This window comes from Anas acuta, unplaced genomic scaffold, assembly GCF_963932015.1.
Source record: "Anas acuta unplaced genomic scaffold, bAnaAcu1.1 SCAFFOLD_226, whole genome shotgun sequence".
NCBI classification, from domain to species: domain Eukaryota; kingdom Metazoa; phylum Chordata; class Aves; order Anseriformes; family Anatidae; genus Anas; species Anas acuta.
Window position 1 is genome coordinate 46,763 of NW_027076270.1, and position 18,158 is coordinate 64,920.

Below are 18,158 nucleotides of genomic sequence, written 5' to 3' on the forward strand. Positions count from 1 at the left end.
CCGCCTTCCCCATCCACTTCCCCACACGCACTACGGGGACTTGAGCTTCTCCCACGGTGCGTAGGGGTTTTGTTTCGGCCGGACCAGGACGGCTGTCAGACCCCCTGTTGTTACTAGCCAAGTGGCCTCCGGTAGATTTCTATCCCAATGTTTCCACGTCCCAGCACCCAATGCTCGCAGCATAGATTTTAACGGTCCATTGTACCTCTCAACCTTCCCAGAGGCTCGTGGCTGATCAGGGATGTGATCCACCCACTCAATGCCGTGCCTCTTGGCCCAGGAGGTGACCAAATTGTTTCGGAAGTGACTCCCATTGTCGGACTCAATTCTCTCTGGTGTACCACGTCGCCACAGCACTTGCCTTTCCAGGCCCAAGATAGTGTTTCAGGCCGTGCCATGGTTTACGGGATACATTTCCAGCCACCCAGTCGTTGCTTCCACCATGGCAAGTATGGACCGTTTGCCTTGGCGGGTTGGTGGGAGTGGTCCGACGTAGTCAATCTGCCAGGCCTCACCGCACCGAAATCCAAGGCATCTCGCCCTGTTCCAGGGAGACTTTACCCTCATGGCTCGTTTGACTGCAGCACAGATCTCACACTGATGGGTAACCTGTGTGATGGCCTCAAGGGTCAGGTCCAGCCCTCGGTCACGAGCCCATCTGGATGCGGCATCCCTCCCTAGATGTCCTGATGTTTCATGGGCCCATCGAGCTACAAACAGCTCACCCTTACGTCCCCAGTCCAGGTCCACCTGAGCCACTTCACTTTTCAAAGCTCGAGCCACTTCTTTGTTGTTCCGATGTTCTTCGGTGGCACGATTCTTAGGCATGTGGGCATCTACATGACGTACCTTTGCAGCCAGGTGTCCTACCCAGGCAGCGCTATCTTGCCACAGCGTAGCAGCCCAGATAGGCTTACCTCTGCGCTGCCAGTTCTGTTTCCGTTGCCGCAGCCACCCCCACAGAGCATTTGCCAGCATCCATGAGTCAGTGTAGAGATACAGTACTGGCCATTTTTCTCTTTCAGCAATTTCTAGGGCCAGTTGTAGAGCTTCATTTCTGCATACTGACTCAACTCACCTTCCCCTTCCTTCCACGGCCTCCACAACTCGTCGTGTGGGACTCCACACAGCAGCTTTCCACTACAGAGGGCCCCCTACCACACGGCAGGATCCGTCAGTGAACAACACCTACTGCTTTCTGTCTTCTGGCAACTCATTGTGTGCTGGTGCTTCTTCAGCACGAGTTACCTCTTCTGTCAGCACTCCGAAATCCACGCCCTGCGGCCAGTCCATGATCTCCTCCAGGATTCCCGGGCGCTTGGCTTTCCCCATTCGAGCCTGCTATGTAATTAACGCTACCCACTTCCTCCACAGTTGCATGGTGTGTAGTGGGGATTTTCCCTTTGAACATCCAATGTAACACAGGTAGCCGTGGGGCCAAGAGGAGTCGTGCTTCTGTACCAACAACTTCTGAAGCGGCTCGAATCCCCTCATATGCTGTTAATATTTCCTTTTCAGTTGGGGTGTAATTGGCTTCCTTGATAGCCCCGGCTCCAGAAGCCCAGAGGTCGACGTGGGAAGCAGGGCCTCAAAACGCGTAGCGGCTGTTGAGGAGGACAGCCCCCTTCCCCACGGGCGCCCCCCTTTTTATTGCTGAGTGTGGCATCAGGTGTTATGGAATATCCCTTTGGTTGGTTTAGGTCAGCTGCCCTGGCAATGGCCCCTCCCCATCACTTGCCCACCCCCATTGATTTCCTTTCATCAAGTGGTCAACCATCTGGTTGCCCAGGGGAAGCCAGCTGATGGCACCTGTTTGGATTTCAGCACAGCTTCGGATCTGTTTCTAAGCGTCTCCTTCTGGACAAATTGGGCAGCACTCAGCTAGAGCAATGCATAATGCGATGGGTGAACAAGGGGCTGACGGGTCGGGCTCCAAGGGTAATTGTAAATGGGGTTGCATCAGGGTGGCGGCCAGTCACTAGGGGCTTCCGCAGGCCTCCATTTTAGGGCCTGTTCTCTTCAGGGTTGTCCTGACTGACTCGCATGTAGGACTTGAGGGCAGATGGAGTCCATTTTTTAGGCATGATGCTGAACAGGAAGGAGTGGCTGACTCCATCAAGGGGACGAAGGCTTTGCAGAGAGATCTTGACAAATCAGAGAGCTGGGCAATCCCCAGCAATATGAGGTTTAGCAAGAGCGAGTGAGGGATTCCACGCCTGGCAAGGGGCAACCCTGGCGGTACGGACAGTCAGGGGGATGAGAGGCTGGAGCGCAGCCCTGCAGAGCGGGATCTGGGGGTTTTGGTCAACAGCAAGTTGAACGGGATTCAAGCAGCCAGGAGGGGAACCGCATCCTGGGCTGCCTCCAGTATGGTATCGCCAGCCGCTCGGGGGCAGGGATTGCTGTGCTCTGCTCCGCGCTCTTTCAGCGTCGCCTCGAGTCCTGCGTGCACTTCTGGCCAGCACACTAACAGAAGCGGTGAAGGATCTGGAGGGTAAGATGGATGAGGAGCACATGAGGTCTCCGTGTTTGTTCAGCCTGCACGAGACAGAGGAGAAGCCTCGTGGCGGCCTGCAGCTTCCTCACGAGGGGAGCAGAGGGGCCGGGGCTGAGCTCTGCTCTCTGGGGACACTGACAAAACTCGAGGGAATGGCAAGGAGATGGGACAGTGGAGGGTCTGGCTGCAGGTGAGGAAAAGAGTTTTCACCAACACGGGGCTCGGCCACTGAAAGAGGCCTCCCAGGGAAGTGGTCACGGTAGCAGGTTTTGTGAACCGCAGGAGTCCACAAAACGTCTGCGAAGTGCTTTCAGACACGTGCTTTGCTTTTTGGGGGTCAGCCAGAGCGATGGGCTCTGAGGTCAGCCAGCAACGGGCTGTGACCTCACAGGCCTCGCTGCTTATCTTGGGGCGCCGTCAGAGCCTGGCCCAGCCTGGCTCGTGCCTGGACTCCTGCTGAGCGTGTGTGCGAGGCTTGGAGTGCCGAGCAAGGATTTGTTGAGAGGAGTTGTTGGAGCTGTGCTGTGGGGCCGTCGGCAGCTGCTCTCAGTGCCCGTCCCCGCAGCCAGTGCCTGCGTTTCCCCGGCCCTGCCTGGCTCAGGCAGCCGGGGCTGTGCGGGGAGCGCTCGCAGCAGTGCAGGTGAGCTGTGCGGGGACACGTGCCCCGGGGCTGGGCTTGGGGTTTTGTCCTGCTGAGGGGCCGGGGCACTGCCGCTGCCCGCTCCGGCACAGCCACTGACCCTGGCCTCTCTCCTTCTTGCAGCACACAGCACCTGTGGCAGCGGCGCCAGCCAGGGGAAGCAGCTCCCCATCTGCAGCTCTCCCCAGCCCGCTGCAGCGAGCCGACGCCATGGCCAGTGAGGCCAAGGACGTCACCTGCCCTGTGTGCCAGGGGGCCCCCAAGGAGCCCAGCTACGTCCTCCCCTGTCTGCACCGCTTCTGCTTCGGGTGCATCATGCGCTGGGCCAAGAGAAGCAGCACCTGCCCCCTCTGCAGGCAGCGCATCACCTCCATCCTCTACTCCATCTGGGCGGAAGACGACTTCCTGGAGGTGCAGCTTGCCCCCGGCGCAGAGGCCCAAGCTGACAGCCAGCAGGACGAGCAGGGGGCTGCGGAGCCGGTGCCCCAGCCTGCCGTGGGAGGCCTCCTGCCCGAGGAATGGGCGGCCCTCTTCAGGGAGCACCTCGGTCCGCTGCGCTCCTGGGTGCGCCAGCAAGCCAGGGAGCTGTTCGACGCTGCCTGGTGGGACCAGGACATGCTGGAGGCCACCGTCATCGCTTGGCTGTGCCGCTGCGGGCTGGATGAGCAGGCCTTGGTGCAGGAGCTGCGGCCGTTGCTGCAGGGCCACAAGGTGAGCTTTGTGCAGCGGCTCATCTCCATCATGCTGCAGATATGCAGCGAGGAGTACCTGGAGCACCTGGGATTCCTGGAACCCCGTCCTGCCAGCCTGCAGTACAACGGCCCTGAGGTGGACCTCGAGGGCTCCCAAGACACCTGGGAGCCAGAGCTCGAGGGCTCCCAAGACACCTGGGAGCCAGAAGACAGCCCTGCGGCCATCCCCAGCCCTGCTGCCTCCCCCCGGGACACTCCTGCCAGCAGCCCGGAGGATTCTGACGTCGAGGAGCTGCCCAGCACCTCCAGTGCCGCCCTACCTGGGGGTCCTGGCCACCTGCCCACCGCACCCATCCCCGGGGATCAGGAGGAGCCCTTCTCAGAGCCGCGACGGGCGGCAGAAGAAGATGCTGTGGTGCAGGGCTGCAGCCATGAGCCCTCTCCTCCTGGCCAGGGCAGGGACAGCTCACCTGGGGGGCCCCGGCGCCCCCCGAAGAGGAGGGCCGACAGCAACCCGGACTCTCCCCAGCCCTGCAAGAGGCCCCGGCGCCTTTAGCAGGGCACATCTGGGGTTGTCATACAAATAAAAAGTTGTGACCCTGCCACAGATAGTGTCTTGGTCTTCTTCGTAGAATCACACAATCGTACGGGCATAGAAACACAGAGTGGCTCAGGTTGGAAGGGACCTCAAAGATCACCTAGCTCCACTCCCCCTGCCATGGCCGGCGATGCCACTGTGATATATGGCATAATAGTTTGTGTCAAGAAGATGGTTGATCTTAATAAAGAAGGGGGAGATGGGGGAGTGTGGCCATGGGGGTCGGCAAGCCCCATGGTTGGTGGCAACGTCAGACTCTTAACAATGGGCATGTAACATGCCTTTACATCAGGCATGTAAATAGAGTTTAGAGGGAATAAAGAAGGGTGATTCAGGAGATGCCATGCCGTCTTGGGTTGCTTCTTCTCCAGCCATTAAGGCCTGGAAGTTGCTGGGTGTTTGCTCTTGTTGTTATATGCAACGTATGTTATATGCAGACCTTGCTGATGCTGTTTCAAAATAATTAAAAAAGCAAGGTAGGAATTAAAATTATTTCACTTCTTGCGAACACAGAAGAGTGGCTTTTAAATTGGGGGAGAAAATACAGCAGAAAGAGCTCGAGGTTGGAGATGAGAAGGGTTTAATTAAAGGGAAGGGGAATGGGGAGAAAAAGAAACCAAAGAAACAATAAGGTCGCGGAAGCACAGAGAGAAGGAGGAAGAAATATTCTCTACTTCCCATCAACGAGCGATGTTCGGCCACGCACGTCCTGGGAAGCAGGGCCTCAAATCGCGTAGCGGTTGTTCAAGAGGAACAGCCCCCTCCCCCACGAGAGCCCCCCTGTTTATTGCTGAGTGTGACATCAGGTGCTCTGGAGTGTCCCTTTGATTGGCTGAGGGCAGCTGCCCTGGCGATGGCCCACCCCCAGCCTGCTGGCTCCTGGGGGCTGCGAAGGAGTCCTGATGCTGTGCCAGCACTGTGCGGCAATAGACACAGCACTGGAGTGACACCAGTGCTGTTCCAGCTCTGAGTGCAGAGCACAGCACTGTGGGGGCTGCTGCAGGGAACGATGACTCCAGCCCAGACAGACCCAACACAACCTTCACCCCTTAGTCCATGACATGCGTGTCACACTCAGGTCCCACACAGTTTAGTGTGTAGATTCTCTCAGCACCACTGTTCTCTGTCTGGTAAAGTATGTGTACGTCTGTACTTCTTTTCATTCCACAGGTCTTTCCCCAAAATGTCCATAGAAACATGAAAGCATGGTGGGTCCAGCTTCATCTGTTCCAGTGGTCACCCAGGGCAGGCAAAGTTGCTTTTCTTGTCACCAGCACCAGCTCAGCTCACATCACTGTTGCACTGCCCGCTTCCTTGCAAAGTTGACCTGTCGCTGGTTCTGCAGTGTCCTCCTACACCACATAACTTGGATTACAGATTAATTTTCTCCCAAGGCTAAACCTCCTTTGGGCACACACCTGATATCCCCATCTTTCTGCATTGCCCACCAGGTATAGCCTGGTCGTTGGGAGAAGACAATCCCACGAGTGGGGTCGCCTTTTCCCACGGCAGGGGCCACCCACACCGCCTTCCCCATCCACTTCCCCACACGCACTACGGGGACTTGAGCTTCTCCCACGGTGCGTAGGGGTTTTGTTTCGGCCGGACCAGGACGGCTGTCAGACCCCCTGTTGTTACTAGCCAAGTGGCCTCCGGTAGATTTCTATCCCAATGTTTCCACGTCCCAGCACCCAATGCTCGCAGCATAGATTTTAACGGTCCATTGTACCTCTCAACCTTCCCAGAGGCTCGTGGCTGATCAGGGATGTGATCCACCCACTCAATGCCGTGCCTCTTGGCCCAGGAGGTGACCAAATTGTTTCGGAAGTGACTCCCATTGTCGGACTCAATTCTCTCTGGTGTACCACGTCGCCACAGCACTTGCCTTTCCAGGCCCAAGATAGTGTTTCAGGCCGTGCCATGGTTTACGGGATACGTTTCCAGCCACCCAGTCGTTGCTTCCACCATGGCAAGTATGGACCGTTTGCCTTGGCGGGTTGGTGGGAGTGGTCCGACGTAGTCAATCTGCCAGGCCTCACCGCACCGAAATCCAAGGCATCTCGCCCTGTTCCAGGGAGACTTTACCCTCATGGCTCGTTTGACTGCAGCACAGATCTCACACTGATGGGTAACCTGTGTGATGGCCTCAAGGGTCAGGTCCAGCCCTCGGTCACGAGCCCATCTGGATGCGGCATCCCTCCCTAGATGTCCTGATGTTTCATGGGCCCATCGAGCTACAAACAGCTCACCCTTACGTCCCCAGTCCAGGTCCACCTGAGCCACTTCACTTTTCAAAGCTCGAGCCACTTCTTTGTTGTTCCGATGTTCTTCGGTGGCACGATTCTTAGGCATGTGGGCATCTACATGACGTACCTTTGCAGCCAGGTGTCCTACCCAGGCAGCGCTATCTTGCCACAGCGTAGCAGCCCAGATAGGCTTACCTCTGCGCTGCCAGTTCTGTTTCCGTTGCCGCAGCCACCCCCACAGAGCATTTGCCAGCATCCATGAGTCAGTGTAGAGATACAGTACTGGCCATTTTTCTCTTTCAGCAATTTCTAGGGCCAGTTGTAGAGCTTCATTTCTGCATACTGACTCAACTCACCTTCCCCTTCCTTCCACGGCCTCCACAACTCGTCGTGTGGGACTCCACACAGCAGCTTTCCACTACAGAGGGCCCCCTACCACACGGCAGGATCCGTCAGTGAACAACACCTACTGCTTTCTGTCTTCTGGCAACTCATTGTGTGCTGGTGCTTCTTCAGCACGAGTTACCTCTTCTGTCAGCACTCCGAAATCCACGCCCTGCGGCCAGTCCATGATCTCCTCCAGGATTCCCGGGCGCTTGGCTTTCCCCATTCGAGCCTGCTATGTAATTAACGCTACCCACTTCCTCCACAGTTGCATGGTGTGTAGTGGGGATTTTCCCTTTGAACATCCAATGTAACACAGGTAGCCGTGGGGCCAAGAGGAGTCGTGCTTCTGTACCAACAACTTCTGAAGCGGCTCGAATCCCCTCATATGCTGTTAATATTTCCTTTTCAGTTGGGGTGTAATTGGCTTCCTTGATAGCCCCGGCTCCAGAAGCCCAGAGGTCGACGTGGGAAGCAGGGCCTCAAAACGCGTAGCGGCTGTTGAGGAGGACAGCCCCCTTCCCCACGGGCGCCCCCCTTTTTATTGCTGAGTGTGGCATCAGGTGTTATGGAATATCCCTTTGGTTGGTTTAGGTCAGCTGCCCTGGCAATGGCCCCTCCCCATCACTTGCCCACCCCCATTGATTTCCTTTCATCAAGTGGTCAACCATCTGGTTGCCCAGGGGAAGCCAGCTGATGGCACCTGTTTGGATTTCAGCACAGCTTCGGATCTGTTTCTAAGCGTCTCCTTCTGGACAAATTGGGCAGCACTCAGCTAGAGCAATGCATAATGCGATGGGTGAACAAGGGGCTGACGGGTCGGGCTCCAAGGGTAATTGTAAATGGGGTCGCATCAGGGTGGCGGCCAGTCACTAGGGGCTTCCGCAGGCCTCCATTTTAGGGCCTGTTCTCTTCAGGGTTGTCCTGACTGACTCGCATGTAGGACTTGAGGGCAGATGGAGTCCATTTTTTAGGCATGATGCTGAACAGGAAGGAGTGGCTGACTCCATCAAGGGGACGAAGGCTTTGCAGAGAGATCTTGACAAATCAGAGAGCTGGGCAATCCCCAGCAATATGAGGTTTAGCAAGAGCGAGTGAGGGATTCCACGCCTGGCAAGGGGCAACCCTGGCGGTACGGACAGTCAGGGGGATGAGAGGCTGGAGCGCAGCCCTGCAGAGCGGGATCTGGGGGTTTTGGTCAACAGCAAGTTGAACGGGATTCAAGCAGCCAGGAGGGGAACCGCATCCTGGGCTGCCTCCAGTATGGTATCGCCAGCCGCTCGGGGGCAGGGATTGCTGTGCTCTGCTCCGCGCTCTTTCAGCGTCGCCTCGAGTCCTGCGTGCACTTCTGGCCAGCACACTAACAGAAGCGGTGAAGGATCTGGAGGGTAAGATGGATGAGGAGCACATGAGGTCTCCGTGTTTGTTCAGCCTGCACGAGACAGAGGAGAAGCCTCGTGGCGGCCTGCAGCTTCCTCACGAGGGGAGCAGAGGGGCCGGGGCTGAGCTCTGCTCTCTGGGGACACTGACAAAACTCGAGGGAATGGCAAGGAGATGGGACAGTGGAGGGTCTGGCTGCAGGTGAGGAAAAGAGTTTTCACCAACACGGGGCTCGGCCACTGAAAGAGGCCTCCCAGGGAAGTGGTCACGGTAGCAGGTTTTGTGAACCGCAGGAGTCCACAAAACGTCTGCGAAGTGCTTTCAGACACGTGCTTTGCTTTTTGGGGGTCAGCCAGAGCGATGGGCTCTGAGGTCAGCCAGCAACGGGCTGTGACCTCACAGGCCTCGCTGCTTATCTTGGGGCGCCGTCAGAGCCTGGCCCAGCCTGGCTCGTGCCTGGACTCCTGCTGAGCGTGTGTGCGAGGCTTGGAGTGCCGAGCAAGGATTTGTTGAGAGGAGTTGTTGGAGCTGTGCTGTGGGGCCGTCGGCAGCTGCTCTCAGTGCCCGTCCCCGCAGCCAGTGCCTGCGTTTCCCCGGCCCTGCCTGGCTCAGGCAGCCGGGGCTGTGCGGGGAGCGCTCGCAGCAGTGCAGGTGAGCTGTGCGGGGACACGTGCCCCGGGGCTGGGCTTGGGGTTTTGTCCTGCTGAGGGGCCGGGGCACTGCCGCTGCCCGCTCCGGCACAGCCACTGACCCTGGCCTCTCTCCTTCTTGCAGCACACAGCACCTGTGGCAGCGGCGCCAGCCAGGGGAAGCAGCTCCCCATCTGCAGCTCTCCCCAGCCCGCTGCAGCGAGCCGACGCCATGGCCAGTGAGGCCAAGGACGTCACCTGCCCTGTGTGCCAGGGGGCCCCCAAGGAGCCCAGCTACGTCCTCCCCTGTCTGCACCGCTTCTGCTTCGGGTGCATCATGCGCTGGGCCAAGAGAAGCAGCACCTGCCCCCTCTGCAGGCAGCGCATCACCTCCATCCTCTACTCCATCTGGGCGGAAGACGACTTCCTGGAGGTGCAGCTTGCCCCCGGCGCAGAGGCCCAAGCTGACAGCCAGCAGGACGAGCAGGGGGCTGCGGAGCCGGTGCCCCAGCCTGCCGTGGGAGGCCTCCTGCCCGAGGAATGGGCGGCCCTCTTCAGGGAGCACCTCGGTCCGCTGCGCTCCTGGGTGCGCCAGCAAGCCAGGGAGCTGTTCGACGCTGCCTGGTGGGACCAGGACATGCTGGAGGCCACCGTCATCGCTTGGCTGTGCCGCTGCGGGCTGGATGAGCAGGCCTTGGTGCAGGAGCTGCGGCCGTTGCTGCAGGGCCACAAGGTGAGCTTTGTGCAGCGGCTCATCTCCATCATGCTGCAGATATGCAGCGAGGAGTACCTGGAGCACCTGGGATTCCTGGAACCCCGTCCTGCCAGCCTGCAGTACAACGGCCCTGAGGTGGACCTCGAGGGCTCCCAAGACACCTGGGAGCCAGAAGACAGCCCTGCGGCCATCCCCAGCCCTGCTGCCTCCCCCCGGGACACTCCTGCCAGCAGCCCGGAGGATTCTGACGTCGAGGAGCTGCCCAGCACCTCCAGTGCCGCCCTACCTGGGGGTCCTGGCCACCTGCCCACCGCACCCATCCCCGGGGATCAGGAGGAGCCCTTCTCAGAGCCGCGACGGGCGGCAGAAGAAGATGCTGTGGTGCAGGGCTGCAGCCATGAGCCCTCTCCTCCTGGCCAGGGCAGGGACAGCTCACCTGGGGGGCCCCGGCGCCCCCCGAAGAGGAGGGCCGACAGCAACCCGGACTCTCCCCAGCCCTGCAAGAGGCCCCGGCGCCTTTAGCAGGGCACATCTGGGGTTGTCATACAAATAAAAAGTTGTGACCCTGCCACAGATAGTGTCTTGGTCTTCTTCGTAGAATCACACAATCGTACGGGCATAGAAACACAGAGTGGCTCAGGTTGGAAGGGACCTCAAAGATCACCTAGCTCCACTCCCCCTGCCATGGCCGGCGATGCCACTGTGATATATGGCATAATAGTTTGTGTCAAGAAGATGGTTGATCTTAATAAAGAAGGGGGAGATGGGGGAGTGTGGCCATGGGGGTCGGCAAGCCCCATGGTTGGTGGCAACGTCAGACTCTTAACAATGGGCATGTAACATGCCTTTACATCAGGCATGTAAATAGAGTTTAGAGGGAATAAAGAAGGGTGATTCAGGAGATGCCATGCCGTCTTGGGTTGCTTCTTCTCCAGCCATTAAGGCCTGGAAGTTGCTGGGTGTTTGCTCTTGTTGTTATATGCAACGTATGTTATATGCAGACCTTGCTGATGCTGTTTCAAAATAATTAAAAAAGCAAGGTAGGAATTAAAATTATTTCACTTCTTGCGAACACAGAAGAGTGGCTTTTAAATTGGGGGAGAAAATACAGCAGAAAGAGCTCGAGGTTGGAGATGAGAAGGGTTTAATTAAAGGGAAGGGGAATGGGGAGAAAAAGAAACCAAAGAAACAATAAGGTCGCGGAAGCACAGAGAGAAGGAGGAAGAAATATTCTCTACTTCCCATCAACGAGCGATGTTCGGCCACGCACGTCCTGGGAAGCAGGGCCTCAAATCGCGTAGCGGTTGTTCAAGAGGAACAGCCCCCTCCCCCACGAGAGCCCCCCTGTTTATTGCTGAGTGTGACATCAGGTGCTCTGGAGTGTCCCTTTGATTGGCTGAGGGCAGCTGCCCTGGCGATGGCCCACCCCCAGCCTGCTGGCTCCTGGGGGCTGCGAAGGAGTCCTGATGCTGTGCCAGCACTGTGCGGCAATAGACACAGCACTGGAGTGACACCAGTGCTGTTCCAGCTCTGAGTGCAGAGCACAGCACTGTGGGGGCTGCTGCAGGGAACGATGACTCCAGCCCAGACAGACCCAACACAACCTTCACCCCTTAGTCCATGACATGCGTGTCACACTCAGGTCCCACACAGTTTAGTGTGTAGATTCTCTCAGCACCACTGTTCTCTGTCTGGTAAAGTATGTGTACGTCTGTACTTCTTTTCATTCCACAGGTCTTTCCCCAAAATGTCCATAGAAACATGAAAGCATGGTGGGTCCAGCTTCATCTGTTCCAGTGGTCACCCAGGGCAGGCAAAGTTGCTTTTCTTGTCACCAGCACCAGCTCAGCTCACATCACTGTTGCACTGCCCGCTTCCTTGCAAAGTTGACCTGTCGCTGGTTCTGCAGTGTCCTCCTACACCACATAACTTGGATTACAGATTAATTTTCTCCCAAGGCTAAACCTCCTTTGGGCACACACCTGATATCCCCATCTTTCTGCATTGCCCACCAGGTATAGCCTGGTCGTTGGGAGAAGACAATCCCACGAGTGGGGTCGCCTTTTCCCACGGCAGGGGCCACCCACACCGCCTTCCCCATCCACTTCCCCACACGCACTACGGGGACTTGAGCTTCTCCCACGGTGCGTAGGGGTTTTGTTTCGGCCGGACCAGGACGGCTGTCAGACCCCCTGTTGTTACTAGCCAAGTGGCCTCCGGTAGATTTCTATCCCAATGTTTCCACGTCCCAGCACCCAATGCTCGCAGCATAGATTTTAACGGTCCATTGTACCTCTCAACCTTCCCAGAGGCTCGTGGCTGATCAGGGATGTGATCCACCCACTCAATGCCGTGCCTCTTGGCCCAGGAGGTGACCAAATTGTTTCGGAAGTGACTCCCATTGTCGGACTCAATTCTCTCTGGTGTACCACGTCGCCACAGCACTTGCCTTTCCAGGCCCAAGATAGTGTTTCAGGCCGTGCCATGGTTTACGGGATACGTTTCCAGCCACCCAGTCGTTGCTTCCACCATGGCAAGTATGGACCGTTTGCCTTGGCGGGTTGGTGGGAGTGGTCCGACGTAGTCAATCTGCCAGGCCTCACCGCACCGAAATCCAAGGCATCTCGCCCTGTTCCAGGGAGACTTTACCCTCATGGCTCGTTTGACTGCAGCACAGATCTCACACTGATGGGTAACCTGTGTGATGGCCTCAAGGGTCAGGTCCAGCCCTCGGTCACGAGCCCATCTGGATGCGGCATCCCTCCCTAGATGTCCTGATGTTTCATGGGCCCATCGAGCTACAAACAGCTCACCCTTACGTCCCCAGTCCAGGTCCACCTGAGCCACTTCACTTTTCAAAGCTCGAGCCACTTCTTTGTTGTTCCGATGTTCTTCGGTGGCACGATTCTTAGGCATGTGGGCATCTACATGACGTACCTTTGCAGCCAGGTGTCCTACCCAGGCAGCGCTATCTTGCCACAGCGTAGCAGCCCAGATAGGCTTACCTCTGCGCTGCCAGTTCTGTTTCCGTTGCCGCAGCCACCCCCACAGAGCATTTGCCAGCATCCATGAGTCAGTGTAGAGATACAGTACTGGCCATTTTTCTCTTTCAGCAATTTCTAGGGCCAGTTGTAGAGCTTCATTTCTGCATACTGACTCAACTCACCTTCCCCTTCCTTCCACGGCCTCCACAACTCGTCGTGTGGGACTCCACACAGCAGCTTTCCACTACAGAGGGCCCCCTACCACACGGCAGGATCCGTCAGTGAACAACACCTACTGCTTTCTGTCTTCTGGCAACTCATTGTGTGCTGGTGCTTCTTCAGCACGAGTTACCTCTTCTGTCAGCACTCCGAAATCCACGCCCTGCGGCCAGTCCATGATCTCCTCCAGGATTCCCGGGCGCTTGGCTTTCCCCATTCGAGCCTGCTATGTAATTAACGCTACCCACTTCCTCCACAGTTGCATGGTGTGTAGTGGGGATTTTCCCTTTGAACATCCAATGTAACACAGGTAGCCGTGGGGCCAAGAGGAGTCGTGCTTCTGTACCAACAACTTCTGAAGCGGCTCGAATCCCCTCATATGCTGTTAATATTTCCTTTTCAGTTGGGGTGTAATTGGCTTCCTTGATAGCCCCGGCTCCAGAAGCCCAGAGGTCGACGTGGGAAGCAGGGCCTCAAAACGCGTAGCGGCTGTTGAGGAGGACAGCCCCCTTCCCCACGGGCGCCCCCCTTTTTATTGCTGAGTGTGGCATCAGGTGTTATGGAATATCCCTTTGGTTGGTTTAGGTCAGCTGCCCTGGCAATGGCCCCTCCCCATCACTTGCCCACCCCCATTGATTTCCTTTCATCAAGTGGTCAACCATCTGGTTGCCCAGGGGAAGCCAGCTGATGGCACCTGTTTGGATTTCAGCACAGCTTCGGATCTGTTTCTAAGCGTCTCCTTCTGGACAAATTGGGCAGCACTCAGCTAGAGCAATGCATAATGCGATGGGTGAACAAGGGGCTGACGGGTCGGGCTCCAAGGGTAATTGTAAATGGGGTCGCATCAGGGTGGCGGCCAGTCACTAGGGGCTTCCGCAGGCCTCCATTTTAGGGCCTGTTCTCTTCAGGGTTGTCCTGACTGACTCGCATGTAGGACTTGAGGGCAGATGGAGTCCATTTTTTAGGCATGATGCTGAACAGGAAGGAGTGGCTGACTCCATCAAGGGGACGAAGGCTTTGCAGAGAGATCTTGACAAATCAGAGAGCTGGGCAATCCCCAGCAATATGAGGTTTAGCAAGAGCGAGTGAGGGATTCCACGCCTGGCAAGGGGCAACCCTGGCGGTACGGACAGTCAGGGGGATGAGAGGCTGGAGCGCAGCCCTGCAGAGCGGGATCTGGGGGTTTTGGTCAACAGCAAGTTGAACGGGATTCAAGCAGCCAGGAGGGGAACCGCATCCTGGGCTGCCTCCAGTATGGTATCGCCAGCCGCTCGGGGGCAGGGATTGCTGTGCTCTGCTCCGCGCTCTTTCAGCGTCGCCTCGAGTCCTGCGTGCACTTCTGGCCAGCACACTAACAGAAGCGGTGAAGGATCTGGAGGGTAAGATGGATGAGGAGCACATGAGGTCTCCGTGTTTGTTCAGCCTGCACGAGACAGAGGAGAAGCCTCGTGGCGGCCTGCAGCTTCCTCACGAGGGGAGCAGAGGGGCCGGGGCTGAGCTCTGCTCTCTGGGGACACTGACAAAACTCGAGGGAATGGCAAGGAGATGGGACAGTGGAGGGTCTGGCTGCAGGTGAGGAAAAGAGTTTTCACCAACACGGGGCTCGGCCACTGAAAGAGGCCTCCCAGGGAAGTGGTCACGGTAGCAGGTTTTGTGAACCGCAGGAGTCCACAAAACGTCTGCGAAGTGCTTTCAGACACGTGCTTTGCTTTTTGGGGGTCAGCCAGAGCGATGGGCTCTGAGGTCAGCCAGCAACGGGCTGTGACCTCACAGGCCTCGCTGCTTATCTTGGGGCGCCGTCAGAGCCTGGCCCAGCCTGGCTCGTGCCTGGACTCCTGCTGAGCGTGTGTGCGAGGCTTGGAGTGCCGAGCAAGGATTTGTTGAGAGGAGTTGTTGGAGCTGTGCTGTGGGGCCGTCGGCAGCTGCTCTCAGTGCCCGTCCCCGCAGCCAGTGCCTGCGTTTCCCCGGCCCTGCCTGGCTCAGGCAGCCGGGGCTGTGCGGGGAGCGCTCGCAGCAGTGCAGGTGAGCTGTGCGGGGACACGTGCCCCGGGGCTGGGCTTGGGGTTTTGTCCTGCTGAGGGGCCGGGGCACTGCCGCTGCCCGCTCCGGCACAGCCACTGACCCTGGCCTCTCTCCTTCTTGCAGCACACAGCACCTGTGGCAGCGGCGCCAGCCAGGGGAAGCAGCTCCCCATCTGCAGCTCTCCCCAGCCCGCTGCAGCGAGCCGACGCCATGGCCAGTGAGGCCAAGGACGTCACCTGCCCTGTGTGCCAGGGGGCCCCCAAGGAGCCCAGCTACGTCCTCCCCTGTCTGCACCGCTTCTGCTTCGGGTGCATCATGCGCTGGGCCAAGAGAAGCAGCACCTGCCCCCTCTGCAGGCAGCGCATCACCTCCATCCTCTACTCCATCTGGGCGGAAGACGACTTCCTGGAGGTGCAGCTTGCCCCCGGCGCAGAGGCCCAAGCTGACAGCCAGCAGGACGAGCAGGGGGCTGCGGAGCCGGTGCCCCAGCCTGCCGTGGGAGGCCTCCTGCCCGAGGAATGGGCGGCCCTCTTCAGGGAGCACCTCGGTCCGCTGCGCTCCTGGGTGCGCCAGCAAGCCAGGGAGCTGTTCGACGCTGCCTGGTGGGACCAGGACATGCTGGAGGCCACCGTCATCGCTTGGCTGTGCCGCTGCGGGCTGGATGAGCAGGCCTTGGTGCAGGAGCTGCGGCCGTTGCTGCAGGGCCACAAGGTGAGCTTTGTGCAGCGGCTCATCTCCATCATGCTGCAGATATGCAGCGAGGAGTACCTGGAGCACCTGGGATTCCTGGAACCCCGTCCTGCCAGCCTGCAGTACAACGGCCCTGAGGTGGACCTCGAGGGCTCCCAAGACACCTGGGAGCCAGAAGACAGCCCTGCGGCCATCCCCAGCCCTGCTGCCTCCCCCCGGGACACTCCTGCCAGCAGCCCGGAGGATTCTGACGTCGAGGAGCTGCCCAGCACCTCCAGTGCCGCCCTACCTGGGGGTCCTGGCCACCTGCCCACCGCACCCATCCCCGGGGATCAGGAGGAGCCCTTCTCAGAGCCGCGACGGGCGGCAGAAGAAGATGCTGTGGTGCAGGGCTGCAGCCATGAGCCCTCTCCTCCTGGCCAGGGCAGGGACAGCTCACCTGGGGGGCCCCGGCGCCCCCCGAAGAGGAGGGCCGACAGCAACCCGGACTCTCCCCAGCCCTGCAAGAGGCCCCGGCGCCTTTAGCAGGGCACATCTGGGGTTGTCATACAAATAAAAAGTTGTGACCCTGCCACAGATAGTGTCTTGGTCTTCTTCGTAGAATCACACAATCGTACGGGCATAGAAACACAGAGTGGCTCAGGTTGGAAGGGACCTCAAAGATCACCTAGCTCCACTCCCCCTGCCATGGCCGGCGATGCCACTGTGATATATGGCATAATAGTTTGTGTCAAGAAGATGGTTGATCTTAATAAAGAAGGGGGAGATGGGGGAGTGTGGCCATGGGGGTCGGCAAGCCCCATGGTTGGTGGCAACGTCAGACTCTTAACAATGGGCATGTAACATGCCTTTACATCAGGCATGTAAATAGAGTTTAGAGGGAATAAAGAAGGGTGATTCAGGAGATGCCATGCCGTCTTGGGTTGCTTCTTCTCCAGCCATTAAGGCCTGGAAGTTGCTGGGTGTTTGCTCTTGTTGTTATATGCAACGTATGTTATATGCAGACCTTGCTGATGCTGTTTCAAAATAATTAAAAAAGCAAGGTAGGAATTAAAATTATTTCACTTCTTGCGAACACAGAAGAGTGGCTTTTAAATTGGGGGAGAAAATACAGCAGAAAGAGCTCGAGGTTGGAGATGAGAAGGGTTTAATTAAAGGGAAGGGGAATGGGGAGAAAAAGAAACCAAAGAAACAATAAGGTCGCGGAAGCACAGAGAGAAGGAGGAAGAAATATTCTCTACTTCCCATCAACGAGCGATGTTCGGCCACGCACGTCCTGGGAAGCAGGGCCTCAAATCGCGTAGCGGTTGTTCAAGAGGAACAGCCCCCTCCCCCACGAGAGCCCCCCTGTTTATTGCTGAGTGTGACATCAGGTGCTCTGGAGTGTCCCTTTGATTGGCTGAGGGCAGCTGCCCTGGCGATGGCCCACCCCCAGCCTGCTGGCTCCTGGGGGCTGCGAAGGAGTCCTGATGCTGTGCCAGCACTGTGCGGCAATAGACACAGCACTGGAGTGACACCAGTGCTGTTCCAGCTCTGAGTGCAGAGCACAGCACTGTGGGGGCTGCTGCAGGGAACGATGACTCCAGCCCAGACAGACCCAACACAACCTTCACCCCTTAGTCCATGACATGCGTGTCACACTCAGGTCCCACACAGTTTAGTGTGTAGATTCTCTCAGCACCACTGTTCTCTGTCTGGTAAAGTATGTGTACGTCTGTACTTCTTTTCATTCCACAGGTCTTTCCCCAAAATGTCCATAGAAACATGAAAGCATGGTGGGTCCAGCTTCATCTGTTCCAGTGGTCACCCAGGGCAGGCAAAGTTGCTTTTCTTGTCACCAGCACCAGCTCAGCTCACATCACTGTTGCACTGCCCGCTTCCTTGCAAAGTTGACCTGTCGCTGGTTCTGCAGTGTCCTCCTACACCACATAACTTGGATTACAGATTAATTTTCTCCCAAGGCTAAACCTCCTTTGGGCACACACCTGATATCCCCATCTTTCTGCATTGCCCACCAGGTATAGCCTGGTCGTTGGGAGAAGACAATCCCACGAGTGGGGTCGCCTTTTCCCACGGCAGGGGCCACCCACACCGCCTTCCCCATCCACTTCCCCACACGCACTACGGGGACTTGAGCTTCTCCCACGGTGCGTAGGGGTTTTGTTTCGGCCGGACCAGGACGGCTGTCAGACCCCCTGTTGTTACTAGCCAAGTGGCCTCCGGTAGATTTCTATCCCAATGTTTCCACGTCCCAGCACCCAATGCTCGCAGCATAGATTTTAACGGTCCATTGTACCTCTCAACCTTCCCAGAGGCTCGTGGCTGATCAGGGATGTGATCCACCCACTCAATGCCGTGCCTCTTGGCCCAGGAGGTGACCAAATTGTTTCGGAAGTGACTCCCATTGTCGGACTCAATTCTCTCTGGTGTACCACGTCGCCACAGCACTTGCCTTTCCAGGC

The 18,158-nt window shown here is 57.7% G+C and overlaps 3 protein-coding genes across 3 annotated transcripts; all 3 read left to right on the forward strand.

Moving 5' to 3' along the window:
• Positions 1 to 3,347: 3,347 nt before the first annotated feature.
• LOC137849217 (polycomb group RING finger protein 2-like) lies at positions 3,348 to 4,385 on the forward strand. The gene has a single exon (XM_068668717.1). It carries the CDS (start codon positions 3,348 to 3,350, stop codon positions 4,383 to 4,385), a length of 1,038 nt encoding a protein of 345 aa, XP_068524818.1.
• Positions 4,386 to 9,298: 4,913 nt separating this feature from the next.
• On the forward strand, positions 9,299 to 10,303 carry LOC137849218 (polycomb group RING finger protein 2-like). The gene has a single exon (XM_068668719.1). The coding sequence runs from the start codon at positions 9,299 to 9,301 to the stop codon at positions 10,301 to 10,303; it is 1,005 nt and encodes a 334-aa protein (XP_068524820.1).
• Positions 10,304 to 15,216: 4,913 nt separating this feature from the next.
• Positions 15,217 to 16,221, forward strand: LOC137849219 (polycomb group RING finger protein 2-like). The gene has a single exon (XM_068668720.1). It carries the CDS (start codon positions 15,217 to 15,219, stop codon positions 16,219 to 16,221), a length of 1,005 nt encoding a protein of 334 aa, XP_068524821.1.
• Positions 16,222 to 18,158: the final 1,937 nt, after the last annotated feature.